At 31.6% G+C, this 15,747-nt stretch overlaps 2 protein-coding genes across 2 annotated transcripts in view; both read right to left on the bottom strand.

Annotated features, from left to right (window-relative positions):
* LOC132720189 (eukaryotic translation initiation factor 3 subunit B-like) overlaps positions 1-15,747 on the bottom strand; it is a 30,611-nt gene that overhangs the window by 5,624 nt on the left and 9,240 nt on the right. The window contains exons 12-14 of the mRNA XM_060704230.1: positions 8,818-8,943; positions 8,497-8,575; positions 7,827-7,965 (exon numbers count right to left, since the gene is read on the bottom strand). Coding sequence (XP_060560213.1) covers positions 7,827-7,965; positions 8,497-8,575; positions 8,818-8,943 — 344 coding nt within the window. The remainder of the gene's footprint in view (positions 1-7,826; positions 7,966-8,496; positions 8,576-8,817; positions 8,944-15,747) is intronic.
* On the bottom strand, positions 10,563-15,731 carry LOC132720200 (uncharacterized). Its single transcript, XM_060704261.1, has 4 exons — positions 15,011-15,731; positions 13,395-14,266; positions 13,195-13,211; positions 10,563-12,479 (listed from the first exon to the last, which is right to left on the bottom strand). Exon 4 carries the CDS (start codon positions 12,410-12,412, stop codon positions 11,216-11,218), a length of 1,197 nt encoding a protein of 398 aa, XP_060560244.1. The 5' UTR covers positions 12,413-12,479; positions 13,195-13,211; positions 13,395-14,266; positions 15,011-15,731; the 3' UTR covers positions 10,563-11,215.

The raw sequence follows: 15,747 nt of genomic DNA, 5'->3' as shown, positions 1-15,747 counted from the left end.
TTATTTTAACATTCATTTATATTTCCTGTCAAGGGAGAAAATAATATTCTCAGAAACATTGTATCCACATTTAGAACTTTTATGTTCAATCATCGGAGACTCTAGTTTGTTTAAACATCATTAAACAATATTTGGCCAATTTGTAAACAATTTCAGACAGGATTCATATTACATTGTGCTCCAAGAAACGGTGAATACTGACAAGGAAGTTTTGTCTGTAAAAAAAATTGTAGTCTCAAGTAGGGCTGTGCATTGCCATTTTTTTCTGTCACGATACATATCACGATACTTGCATTTCCAAACGATGCGATTCACGATATGTATTGCATACTTTGATAAAATACGATGCATATTGCGATTCTTATGTTTCGATGCAATACGTATCACAATACTGACTTTCAGACTTTATCTATATAAAAAACTTGGTCATTTGTTCACAGCATAATTACGAATGTAATATAAAACTATTACAATAACAAAACAATAAACTCTTCAACTTGTTATTATAACTTATTTTCAAGTTTTGATCTTTCAACATTTTACATTACTTAAGGATTTTTACTTTTTACTTAAGGATTAAAGGTATTTCTCATTATACCATAACTATTAGTGTATTGCGATACTTTTCCGCTATATCGATGCATCGGGTGGTGAAATATGTATTGCATCCTGATATATTGGAATTTATAAATTCATAACGATGCATACATCGAGGACAGGGCAGATCGCGATGTTTCGATACATCGATGAATCGTTACACCTCTAGTCTCAAGTTTATAAATACTTCATCTAACAATATTTGGCCACTTTAGAAATGATCTAGAGAACTGTTCTTTATTTAAAAGTAATTTTTGTGTTCTCATAAACAGTGTATCCCCATGTAGAGACTCTAGTTTGTTTAAACATCATTACACAAAATAAAAACTTACATGTTTATAATTTTAGAACTTCATTTCCATGTTGTATAAATGAAATTTGTTACTATTTCCACTCCTTAATAAAATCATTTTAATTAAGTAAACACAAACAGTGAAACAAATGCATAAAGAAATTAGAAATTTCTTTATTGAATATTTTGTGTTCTCAGAAACATTGTATCCCCATTAAGAACTTTTCTGTTCTGTCAGAGACTCTAGTTTGTTGAAACATCATATCACAAAATAATACTTGATTTTAAAATACCCTTCAAAGCAGAAATTGTTTTATTCAAAAGAAATATGATACCAGTGTTCAGATAAGTATTGAACAGTTTGTCTCATCCAGTAAAACATTGCCTATTAAACTGTCAGAAACTCTAGCCTAAGATTTACATCATCACACTGTAATATTGTTGAGCTCAAATTATTAACAAGCAAATGAAATATATTAGAAATATTGTATTTTATATTTATCTTATTAATATTTTCATTTACTTTTTAGTGTTTTCAGAAACATTGTATCCCCATTAAGAACTTTTCTGTTCTGTCAGAGACTCTAGTTTGTTGAACATCATTACACAATATCAGGCTGATAAAACAAGAATTAATAAAATAACTCCTATATTTTCTGTAATTTTCTCAAAATAGCTTTCAAGATGCTTATATTCTAATGATGCACATACAATGACATTTGAGAGATCATAATTCAGATATTAGGTTCATATTTTGATTTCATTTTGTTTAAGAAAGTTTTCAGAAATATTGCAAAAGCAAAAACCTGTAATCTGTAACATGTCAGCAGAGCTCCAGATAGCGTGCGTATAAGCGTAAAATACGCATAGAAAATCTAAAATACGCATCACTTTCAAAATTCGTGCGTCACAGTTACGCACAACAAAATGAAAATACGCTCGTATGTCAAAATTTATGCGTGAAAGAATAGAAGTGTAAACATTTGATATGTAGAAAGAAAATGTTTTGAGCATAAAAATGCAATATATTTCCATTTTATTGCATTGAAAACTAAAAATTCTGTTGTCAACAACGCATGTTAAAAACGAAAGTAGCAGGAAATACAGAAGGGAGGTAACTCCCGTAGATCAACCTGTGAAATTATTGATGAACTTTGTGCCAGATAATCATCGTAATAGTTAACACAGTATTAAGTTTGTTTAGTCATCTATTGACATGCTTATGCTTCAATATAAACAAAAATATATTTTAATATCTTTTACTTTTGTTGTTGGAACAAAATAACATGTTTTTCACCTGCAGTTTTGTACTCAATATTTTCGTACCCAGTCTACTGTTACGGACAATTTTCTCTCAGACCAATACTTTTTTTTAAGGAAAGATATAAAAAATCTTGTTTATGTTTCTTTAATTCTAATTTCAACTATAATTGTTCAAACTGGAGTACATGATAAGGTACACGCCAACAGAAATAAAGAAAGAAAAATATTGACTCCAAGAAAATAAAATAATTTCAGGGCTTCCACTAGCGGAAGTTTGGGAGTCATTTACTCCTTCATTTTGGCCTTTGACTTCTGAAAATCAATACTTTCCCTTCTTTACCTATATAATGTGACTTCCAATATCAGAGATTTTGAAGTCTGACTTCCAAATTTTGAAAATGGAAGCCCTGATAATTTTGCTGTGTATCCTGAACTTGAGTTCCAGTAAACTCTGGAAGTCTGACTTTACATGGCATGTTTTGTATTGTTTCACATTAAATCAGTATTTAATTTGTAAAGGTTTTTCTAAAAAAAGAAAATAAACAAACAAACAAAACAATAAGTTAAATTTGTTTATAAAAATTGCAAAATGCTTTTTTGACAGATTTTACCCCTTAAGTTTTTCAGAATTTGCATTTTACCCCTCACTCTAAATTTTGAGAGGTAAAAACCCCTTGGCCAAAAAAATTATCTGGAGCTCTGCATGTCAGATAAATAAACAAGGTTAAAATATGATGCCAGTGTTCAGAATAGTAATGAACAGTTTGTCTCATCCAGTAAAACATTGCCTATTAAACTGTCAGAAACTCTAGCCTAAGATTTACATCATCACACTGTAATATTGTTGAGCTAAAACTGGTAACAAGCAAGTCGTGAATTTGAAATATTTTAATTTTATATTTATCTTTTTTATTATTTTCATTTACTTTTTGTGTGTTCTCAGAAACAGTTTATCCCCATTTAGAACTTTTTAAGTTCTGTCAGAGACTCTAGTTTGTTTAAACATCATTACACAAAATCAGGCTGATAAAACAAGAATTAATAAAATAACTTCTATGATATTTTCTGTGGTTTTCTCACATTAGCTATCAAGATGCTTATATTCTAATGATGCACATACAATGTCATTTGAGAGATCATAACTCAGATATTAGGTTCATTGTTTGGTTTCATTTTGTTTAAGAAAGTTTTCAGAAATATTGCAAAAGCAAAATCCTTCAATTTGAAATCTGTAAGATAAACAAACGAGGCTAATATATGTCAGTGTTCAGAATAGTAATGAACAGTTTGTCTCATCCAGTAAAACATTGCCTATTAAACTGTCAGAAACTCTAGCCTAAGATTTAAATCACCACACTGTAATACTGTTAAAACTTCAACTTTACAAGCAAAAGGAATGTATAAGAAATATTTTATATTTTTCTTTAGTATCTTTATTTACTTTTTTGTGTTCTCAGAAACAATTTATCCCCATTTAGAACTTTTCTGTTCTATCGGAGACTCTAGTTTGTTTGAACATCATTACACAAAATCAGGTCTATTAGAACAAGAATTAATTAGACAACTTCTATGATATTTTCATGTGCTCAAAAACAATATATTCTTATATTTTGTTCAAAGAATAATATCGGTTTAATGTTTAGGTGTATGAAATTGTTTACAAAGTGCTGACAAATTATCTATTTCATATAAAATAGTAATATATTTCTTTTCACCAAAACACTAATCAGGCTACCTTTCAAAATTCTTGGGGAAAAGATAAGTCCTTGCTTAAATAAACAACATTTGTTTAATGTTATGCAATTACTGCACTTTATATTGGCACCCTTCGTTTTTGAAAATCCCCCTTATTTTTCAGAATGAGGGGTAAAATTCAACTCTTATTTTTTAAATTTCTACACTAAACACTGAAAATGTATCAATGCTGCTGCAGTATAATGCCAGTGTTCAGTATAGGAATGAACAGTTTGTCTCATGTAGTTAAACATTGCCAGTTTAACTGTCAGAAACTCTAGCCTAAGAATTACATCATCACACAAGACATTACTGAACATTTACTGAAATTTTATATATTATTAAGCTATATATGCGTGTGTGTACGCGCTCAGAAACACAACTGCTTATCCTCATTTGTTCAACATATAAACACACATCTTTTACAATACTCCATATAGATTTAGCTGACTTAGTCACTTCCATAAATTACAATCTTATTTTTGTTTTTAAAATCTTGTTAAACATTTCAAAATTTATCTTTTCTTTCATAATTATCTCCGAGTTTTATAACATCTTTTTTGTAGCTAAAATTTAATAAATCAGCAAGATTAAAATATGATGCCAGTGTTCAGAATAGTAATGAACAGTTTGTCTCATCCAATAAAATATTGCCTATTAAACTGTCAGAAACTCTAGCCTAAGATTTACATCACCACACTGTAATTTTGTTAAGCTTCAAATGGTAACAAGCAAAAGGAATGAATTAGAAATATTATATTTTTCTTCTACAAGATTTCTATTAACTTCTTTTGTGTTTTCAGAAACATTGTATCCCCATTAAGAACTTTTCTGTTCTGTCAGAGACTCTAGTTTGTTTGAACATCATTACACAAAATCAGGCTGATAAAACAAGAATTAATGTGACAACTTTTGATATGTTCATGTGCTAATACAATACTTTTTTTCCACCCTAGTATTTAGTTCTCCAAAATTAAACATAAGGAATTAGCAGTATTTTCTTTTAAATATTTTTGTTAAAAAAATTTAGGGGGCCAACACTTATCGCAATTAGTAAATATTTTCGTTCAAAGAATATCATCTGTTGAACGTTTTGGTGTATCAAATCGTAAATCAAAGTGCTGACAAATTATTTCATATAAAAAATAATATATTTCTTCCGTAAGCACAACACTGATGGGGAATGCACAGTCCAATAGCTTTTATATGTAGCTCCAAAACACACTTGAAAATGAGGCCACTGACAGCGATTTTGGATCTTTTTTCACCAAAGTACCAATCTGGCTACCTTTCAAAATTCTTGGAAAAAGACCAGTCCTAGCTTAAATAAACAACATTTGTTTGATGTTATGCAATTACTGCACTTTTTATTGGCACCCCTCGTTTTTGAAAATCCCCCTTATTTTTCAAACGTGGGTGGGGTAAAATTCAACTCAATTTTGAATTTCTACACTAGACACTGAAAATGTATCAATGATGTTGCAGTATAATGCCAGTGTTCAGTATAGGAATGAACAGTTTGTCTCATGTAGTTAAACATTGCCTGTTTAACTGTCAGAAACTCTAGCCTAAGAATTACATCATCACACAAAGCATTACTGAACATTTTTAAATGATTCATGATTTTAAAAAAACTCCACTGAAAACATAAAGCTGAACATTCCTACATAGACCAAGTGAACACATAACATGGAAAAATCTGCACAGGATAATAAAGACGTAAGCTAACAATAAATTGAAAATTGATTTTCCATCCTGATTTGAGTGAAGTGTTCTTTATTTCAAGGTTATTTTGAACAATGAATATGATCGATTATGGAAAAAACAGAGTGAATGACAACTTATCAGACCAGACCTACATCAAATGGTAGACAAATCTTGAAAAAAAAATTTCTAGTCCTAGTATGTCAAAAATCCTCAGTAGAGTACCCTTTAAGCATAATATTGTGTTCTCAGAAACAGTGTATCCCCATTTAGAACTTTCATGTTCTGTCAGAGACTCTAGTTTGTTTAAACATCATTACACAAAATCACTCATATTTTTCAAAACTGAGGGTAAAATTCAACTCTATTTTTGAATTTCTAAAAAGACCTATGATGCTGCAGTATAATGCCAGTGTTCAGTATAGGAATGAACAGTTTGTCTCATGTAATTAAACATTGCCAGTTTAACTGTCAGAAACTCTAGCCTAAGATTTACATCATCACACAAAGCATTACTGAACATTTTTAAATGATTTATGATTTTAAAGGAATTCTCCTGTGGTGAAAGAGCCTTAAAACATAAAGCTGAAAATTCCTACATAGACCAAGAGAACACATAACATGAAAAAATTTGCAAAGGATAATAAAAAAATATGCTAACAATTGAATTGAAAATCGATATTTGATTTTGTGTGTGGGATTTTTAGCCCAATGTGAGTGAAGTGTTTTTTTTATTTTAAGGTAAATTTTGCAAAATTAATATGATGATCATGGAAAAACAGAGTGATGGATTGCTCTGAAAATTTATACACTAGTTATTGGTCCAGACATACATCAAATGGTACACATATCTTGTAAAAATATTTCTAGTCCTATTATCTCAAAAAACCTCAGTAGAGTCTTAAGCATAATATTGTGTTCTCAGAAACAGTTTATCCCCATGTAGAACTTTCATGTTCTGTAGGAGACTCTAGTTTGTTTAAACATCATTTCACAAATTTCATCTGACAGCACAAAATCAACAAGAGCTGTCCGTAAGACAGCGCGCTCGACTTTTTTATTGCTTGCCAATAAAAAAAGTTTTTGCAGTAAAAGGCAATACAAGAATCTCTGTATTTTTAAAGTGAACAATGGCCATGAGCATTAAGATATTTAGTGAAGAATTATTTTACTGAATTGTGTGATACCCTTGAACACTGCAGCAAAGTTTGAAATGTTTAAGTCAAAAGAGGGCTGGTAAGAAAGAAAAAAAAACTGAGTTGAGCCTTAAATAAATTTAATTCTAAGTCGATAAAAGGCCTTAATTTTTAAAACAAATCCTTGACAGAGTTACCTTCTCTTGCGTACAGATGGGGTAATGATGTGAAATAGCATTAAAGTTTCAAAGCAATATCTCAAAGGGTTAAGGCAATAAGTGGATTTTTACCCATATTCAATGTATTTTCTAAGTCAAAAAGGGGCATAATTCTGTCAAAAACCTTGACAGAGTTATGTCCTCTTGTCTGTTGATGAAGGTCGTGATGGTAAACAAGTATGGTCAGTTTCAAAGCAATACCTCCAATGGTTTTGAAATAAAGTGAGGTGGTACAAAAAACTTAACCAAGCTCAATACACTTTCTAAGTCAAAAAAGGGCCATAATTCTGTCAAAAACCTTGACAGAGTTATGTACTCTTGTCTGTAGATGGAGGTTATGATGGTGAACAAGTATGGTAAGTTTCAAAGCCATACTTGTAATACTTCTGAAATAAAGTGGGGTGGTACGAAAAACTTAACCAAGGTGTGACGCCAACGCCGACGCCGGGGCGAGTAGGATAGCTCCCCTTTTCATAGAAAAGTCGAGCTAAAAACTATATAGTTTTGATCAATTCATCCCCATGAATTTCAAAACATTAAGACACCTTGGTGTGATGACTCTTAACAAAAACATTTGGCATGATCTTTGGTGCATGTGCTCAGAAACAGTGTATCCCCATGCAGAACTTTCATATTCTTTCGGAGACTCTAGTTTGTTAAAGCATCATAACACAATGCAACTTTATACCAATACATATATCAAACTGATTCAAAATGCTTGCTGATCTTTAAAACAAATTATTTTTTTGTCGGTCGGCAGTAAATATAAACTTTTTAAAATATCTTTTTCACAAAGATATTCTACTTCAAATCATACTTCAAATCAAGTTAAAGATAATTTAAGACAAGTTTTGACTGGCATATCTGTATCACAAAACTGACCTTATGTCCCCACCAGCTGACCCCAGTAATAACATATCTTCCTGTAGGATCCCATTCTACATCTGTAGCCATAAAGTGCTCAGTCTGTGCCATCACTGTCATGTCAGCTGTATCAATAAACTCTAGCACACCATTCATACTGCAAATATACAACAATATACAGTCCTTTCTTCACAGTATATAAACTAATATAAACCATTCTACTTCCTGTACTCGCAAGAAAGATGCAAGTTAAAATATATAGGCTCCCAAGACAGGTACAGTGATCAGAAATTGCATGTGCTTGTACTCTCAAGACAGGGTACATAATTATTGAATTGTATTGGCTTACAAGAGAGGGTACAGTGATTCTTTTAAATACTGTGCTCCTTTTAATAATCAATTGCACCATCCATGTTTGGCTGACAATTTTTATATACTATTCACTAAGGACCGAAGCTGACATCAGGAATTATTACTTGGGGAATCTAGGTATCATTTAATTTGTTAAATTAAAAGAACTTTAATTAAGTCACCTACAATTAGTCTATACTGGCATATGCACTTGTTTATATTGCATGAGCTTTGAATTCAAAAAGAAAATCAATACATAAAAGAAAGATAAATGTACACAGAATTATATATATATTACAGGGAATAGATAACACAACATCAAAATATATTAACTTACTTTCGAAGACCAGCTAGGACAATGAATTGACCAGTGGGACTCCAGAACAAATGATTGGCTGTACGGCGTTCAAATGTTTCTGAAAAACAACATCAATGTGCCATAAACAAATAGAAAAATCTTAACTGATTTATGATGATAAAGTCATTAAAGCAACATACTCCTCATTAATTCTTGACTCTATCAATAAGTAACAACATAATACAGCAAAACATAATAACAGAACTTGTTTTATATGAATAAATTTTCAGCCAATCATAATAAGGTAATACAGTAAAGACTCATATCTGTATGTAGCAGTAATAACAGGAAGAAACTTACTTAGACTGTCAACTTTCCCCTGTGGTCTGACAATATAGAAGGACACATTAATCCTTGGACTCTCTCCATGAATGAAGGCAAACTTGTTACCTGTCGGCTCCCATGCAAATGCCAAAACATTTTCTGCTGTAAAAATATTTAAGTATACATTTTATTATCCCTATATATAATTTGTTTACATAATCTTTTCTATGATTTTAAATGAATTCATTAAGTCTACAGTAAAGGTGATGAATTCATTAAGTCTACAGTAAAGGTGTAACAGTATACCGTACTCGCGGTATACTGTACCGTTTTCACTCGGTACAGTTAATGGTACGACAAATCACCTGTACGGTACGGGACAGTACGCATTTTAAACCAATTTCAAGGGGAGTAATTATTTCAGTAAAAATTATAGAAGATGAATTTAAATCAGGGTCAGTGTCTTTTTAGTCAAAATATAGAAGCATTTTGAATTTAAGGTGTAAAAATAATTGGGGAAAATGTCTTCTTTGACTGCTATTTCAATGTACTGAATTTATTTTTCTGACATTGTTATTTTTGTAAGAACTGACCATCGGCTGAAACTGCCTTTTTGGAAACACCTTTGGCAAGTTGAAATTTGTGAATAAATGATAATACGATATCTTGACACATTTGCAAATAAACCCCACATTGTTGAATCCAAAATATTGACAAAACACTGCAATAGACAGCTAGTTGTGTAGAGTTATGGCTACGCTATTTTGTTGGATATTTTCCATACAGTTCCATATTCATATTGTCAACGGATATATGTTACTGTTAGTAAACACGTTATAACCGTTATGAATGTGTTATAAGTGAGTAAAGTAAAATAACTTTTTGTGTTCAGCTTATGCTCATTATTACACATAGTCCGCAAATTGTCTCATCCAGTACATCTAAATGTTGAACTTTTTAAATTTTTCTATTAAACTTGAGTAATTTATCCAAAATAGTTATCACCTTACATATGACAATACAAATGTGATGTTTCCATCACCTGTGCTTCTATATTGAATGATATTTTTATTGTAGGTATTTTCCATCACCTGTGCTTCTATATTGAATGATATTTTTATTGTAGGTATTTTACTTCTCAAAGCTTCATAAAATATGAATTTAAATCTTTTAACCTTTTACTTGAAGTTTAACTATCAAAATGTCAAAAGAAAACAAAGTTGTTACATTAAATTAATTTTGCATAATACATCTGTGTGAAAATATAAAGTTTAAATGGATTACAGACAATTTTCATTAGTCAAGCCATATCGTGATACGTATTGTATCATGGACCCTGTACCATGATACGTGTTGTATCGTGAGGTGAGCGTATGGTTACACCCTTAGTCTACAGAGATTGACATTTTACACTTAGAGATAAGTAATTTCTTTATTGATCAAAAAAGAAACTGATAAAGGAATATTTGCAATTTGCTATTAATCTAAATTTCCAAAATAAACTTTTCACATTTTAAATAAAACAAGAATTCAATCAGATTGTTATATTAACAATGGATAATTACTTTTGTGATCATCAAATTATTTACTAAGCAACAAATACAAGTAATTAACAATTAATAAATAACTTGGTTACAGACACAAAGGTAAAAGAAACAAACAGACAACTGTTGAACCGCATAGACAAGAAGGAATACCTCTCGTTTTCTCCATACTTTATTAAATGAACCGCATAGACAAGAAGGAATACCTCTCGTTTTCTCCATACTTTATCTTCATGGGTGCAAGTTAAAAATTTGGAAAAACCTGAACTTTTTGTGGGGGGCCAGGGGGCCGCAAGGGCCCCCGGTGGGTCCAGGGCAACGCCCGGCCAGGGGTCCAGGGGGCCGGAGGCCCCCGGAAGCTCCTGCATAATAGCACATTTGAAGGCCTAAAATGCAATTCCCTGAATATCAGAAGTAGATCTATATAAGTTTATTCTTATAGCTGACATGACACAAAGAAAAATTATAAAGTACAACTTTATTTCCTATCTTGAAAAAAAAAGGAAATTAAATAAATAAAAAACAACTTAGTAAAGGATGAAGAATATACAAAAAAAATAGGCTGAGTGACTACATGTAGGCCTATTATCTACCAATAAAAATATTAGCTTAACCATCAAAGTCATTTCAAACCTGAAGACATTAACTTTCTACAAAGAAAGCAATGCACACAAAATCAAACATAGTGACATTTGATAATGAATATGAATAAAACAACACATTCAATTTTAAGTCTACAATGGCAACTAAATAATCAAAACCATTAAGGGAGAGCATACATTGTTTATCTTATACACACATAATAGCACTAAATAGTAAACTATTTACAAACATCAATGTTTTTTTTACACTTTTTGACTTAAGTCACTTTGTGTTGTTTTTATTGTTACTTAATCTACATAGACTTTAGCCTTTTTCTGTTTACTTCCACCTTCCAGATTAGAATGGGAAAGCTTTCTTTTTGGAGCCTCTTTTTGTTTTTTAAGCAACATTTTGTTTTTAAGCCTCAAAAGCTTTGAAACTCTTTTAGCCTTTTCTTGCTTCAGCAACTGTACAGATGCTTTTAGATTTTCTTCATGTTTCCTCTGCTTTTCCTCTTTTATTTGTTTTACATATTCCTTGTATGTTTGATAGGCAGAAATGCAGGCCTTCTTCATATTTGCAGACACTTTCATGTTTGTACTTTTGACATTTTTCTTTCTTAAGGCAGTTTTTACAATTGCCACAGCTTCATAATTTATTACTGTCATTTTTGTTCGATCTTTCTCAACAATGTCATCCATTATGTTGAACGTTGATTCAATCAACGGGCCACTGAAAATAGTCAAAACAGAAGTAACAAGTTTTTTCAATGCCGGGTATTTGACTTGGTTAAAGCTCTGTAATGAAAACACCCTTTTCCAGAAACCTGTGTCAATAGGATCTTCCTCTTTGTAGTCTGAAGCAAACTGCTTTACTTGCTGATCTACATTATATCTTGCTACATCGACTGACAGCTGACCTAGTTCATCAGCTGTAAACACTTGGGGCAATTTCTTAGCAATTATCTTAAAAGAATTCTCTGTCTGACTATGGCCAACAAAATGTGGGTCAAGAACAGATAATATTCTGATTGTTTTGTTGGCAATAGGCATCTGTAAAATCTTTTTTGCTGCCATGACATAACCAGTTCTAAGGTTTTCATATAGCTTGCTCACCCAGTGATGACATGCTTTGTCAAGTCTTGCTTTGCTCAGTTCAGTGTAGGCATATTTACCTACACCCAAGTTTTTGTCAGCCTTCTGAATACTTAAGTCAGTGACATTTAGTTTAAGTAACTGTCCAACTTTATCAGGAATATATTCAGGCTTGATAAACATACCTAACAAATCTTCAATAATTTCTACCATTCTGCTATGAAGGGTATGAATCAATGGTTTCTCTGCCTGAAAAGATTTCACATAGCCTTGAAACATACCTAACAGGCCACGGAACACATTTAAAGTAACAACAGTTTGCAATCTATTGAGAAACAAACTGTCGATTATTCTGTCTTTCCTTTCAGAACTTGTTGTTGACTTCTGCTGTTTCTCTTGGGACATCTGCATTAAAGTTATAGCAGATTGTGCTTCATTAGATACCTTGTGTTCTTGAAAGATATGACTGACAAGAGATCTGGAATAATAAATAAGTGCTGTAAAGTTCTAGTCATTACCTACAAAATACATGAGAAACTAAATGATATGCAAATATCATTTTTTAACTTAATAAATTTGTAAAGCTTTACCAAGTGGTTTACAATTTCCATCAATAAAATCCAATCAGTTCATTTAAATCTGTTATATGTTCATCACTTGAATATTATTTTAACTATAGTAATATCTATTAAGTATATTTATTTTTGACACTCGCTAAAAAAATTGATTTGGTTATTAATTTCAAAAACATATATACTTTATACACAACAGAGAGGCACATATACAATATAAATAAGCACAAGATATAAAGCTATCTATAACAACTAAAAAGGGCTACAATTATGTGAATACAGGATCACAATGACAACTAATATAATAATTAATATATATCCAAACACCAAAGTTGAAAAACTGATCCATTAACATCTAGTTAGTGTACATATATTCATTTGATATAATAAATGAATATTGACTATCCTAAAGTCTATTTTAATTTATCTAATTTTTAGGGTAATTTCCCTGATTTCTCACATAAATGTCACTAAAATCGCATTGAAATTTGTAAAATGAGAAAACATATAAAAAATTATTACAAAATCAGCCTGTCATACTTAGTATGTAAAAAGTCTGTTAAATGATCAGTTATTCAAACAGAGCTAATATGGTACACAAAGCAAAGCTGTTTTTCTTACCAAACAGAACCGTTCAACTGTGTATGAATAAAAAGAAACATAACAATAAAATGACATTTCTACACTATTCCAAAAAAAAAAATCTACAAAAATTTATATCCCGTTTTACTTAATTTACTGTAATTATAGTGTTTTTAATCATTACACAATTATTTAATATTGGTACAAATATAATCATTAATGTATACCAGTTTATTTACCTGTATTTCACTTTCTCTTCATCAGACAAGAAACTGTAATAGTATACTGTCAAAGGATCCATCAGTTCCACAGTTCTGGCACAAACGTCTTGCATCTGTAGAAACCTACTCGAAATAGGCCGGATAAGATGTTTTGGACATTGAATGTTCATTAGAGTTTGAAGCTCATGGAATATCTGCTTAACCTTTGGTGATTCCTCAATATCATAGTATATATCGGAACACATTGGTTGAGTGCTGTCATTTACCGTACTTAGCAAAGTTTTAGCCACATTATTTACCATGTGAACACTGTCACCACTAACATCCAACAAATTGGGATTTTTTTCTCTGGCTAGAGTTTCAACACCTCCTCTAACTCCTCTCATGGTGCTGCAATTGTCCATCAACATGCTCACAACTTGTGACCAATTTATATCATATTCATCCAGTACACTCTCAATGGAACCAATGATGTCTTTAGCAGATGCCCTGTTTTGTATACGAGAACCCAAATGTCTTAAAACCACTTTCTCCTCTTCCTCATCATAATATTAAATTAGTATGTTCACAATTTTGTCATTGTTGTTGTTTGTGGCTTCATCAAGGTTTAATGACACCATTTTACCTCTTACCTTTTCTCGAACCTCATCCTTAAAAGTTCTAGCAACACCATGAGTGTTTATGTATGTCACACTGAATCGAGAGAGAGTGGTCTTGTCCAGAGCAGGTTTGTCTTCTGCAAGTCTTTGCGCAAATTTAACCAAGTCATCTGCAATACTAAATGGCAAACAATGCTCACTTATAAAAGCAGCAGTAATGGCTCATTGATTGGCAACTCTGTCTTGCATGGATTCAATCCCAGGTTTTGCTTTGGAGGAACCAGGAAGGACCTGTTACAAAATTAAATCATAAAATTAAACATCCTGTATTTTAAAATTAAGGTTGCTATCATACTTAAGTGAAATTTTATACATGTATATAGTTATGCTCTAAAACAATTTTCAAACATCCAAGAATATGTAATATATGTATTATTAGCAACCCCAGGTTATCACTGATAAGTCTACTAATTATAAATTAGCCTGGAAATACACAAGAATCTGGTACCAGTTGGATACTTTTTCTCACTAATAAATAACTAATTATCTGATCCAGATGGAATAAAAACAATTTGAAAGCTAATAAAATTGTTTTAATTTGCATATTTTTGTTGTTGTTTTAATCCCATGTTATCTGATTTATGATCTTGTTTATCAGCAGTGCGCTGTTTATTGGGGGCAGATTGGAATAAACAATAAACATGCCACTGTCATGTGATAGGCATCTGCTTTGATAGCTTTAAAAATACTATTTTCACTTAAATATTGCTCACATAATTATTTTCTTCTTTTCTCTCTCTTTTTCTTAATTGTATAAACAAAAACATTTCAACACAAAAAGAAATGTGCATTCATATATTGTTTCAACTATTTAATTTTGTAGTTCCTACAGTAAAGAGTGATAAAACAAACCAATATATAAATAAATTGAAAATTGAGTTGACTGTTACCGAGTTTACGTTTTAATTAAGGCTGAGCTGACCCCGATTCCATAAAAACAATAAATTGTTTTCAAAAAAGATAATTAAAACAAACCTGGTTATGTTTCACAGTAAGTTTGTTTTTCATATGGTTTGGATCGTCTGCGTGCGTTTTAATTCTTTTTTTCCCGCTGGATCCATACTTGATGGTTTTTCTACATACAGTGCAGAAAGCTACGCCGGGAACGTCTGGCTTTTTCAGCCATTTTCCGTAGTTATCCCCGTTTCGATCACATTCAGACAACCATTCCCATCTCCATTTATTTTTTGTGGTCTTCTCGATATCTTTTGTATTAAATCCTTCGTGTAGAAACTTCATTTTCACAATCACTTTCTGTTTACTAACAAATTGTACAATCACTTTCGGTTTACATATTACTCAATAGCCGAATCGATAAGGAAGCCGCCTTTTCATTGGATAGTTATAATTAGCGCGCCAATCTAAATCGTTGTAATAAATTCACGGATAAAATTGCATGCCGGGATTAATAATACATGTTTTCGTAAACATCTCGTGTATCTTCGGAAACTATCGGCAGTTTCCGCGAAAGTTTACTATTAACGCTTCGAGAACAACCGTGAGCGTCCGTATGTTATAAAGCGTTCTCGATTATGAACTTCTAATCGGTGGTACTTCTCAGTTTGAAAGAGTAGACCCCCACCATACCCCTCCAAATATCTCAACGGATTTACGTGATTTGCAAAAATGATCCCTCCGGCACGTGAAAAACCGGAACTTCCGGCACATGCCGGAAAACTTGCACCCATGTATCTTTAATATTTGAATTATTT

Source organism: Ruditapes philippinarum, unplaced genomic scaffold (assembly GCF_026571515.1).
Source record: "Ruditapes philippinarum isolate M1 unplaced genomic scaffold, ASM2657151v2 ctg812_1_1_1_1, whole genome shotgun sequence".
Taxonomy (NCBI): Eukaryota; Metazoa; Mollusca; class Bivalvia; order Venerida; family Veneridae; genus Ruditapes; species Ruditapes philippinarum.
Note: the sequence above shows the minus strand (reverse complement) of the source record. Positions and strands in the feature narration are given on the sequence as shown.

Excerpts from the sequence above, each read along its gene's own strand:
- LOC132720200 (XM_060704261.1), bottom strand. The coding sequence starts at position 12,412 with ATGCAGATGTCCCAAGAGAAACAGCAGAAGTCAACAACAAGTTCTGAA.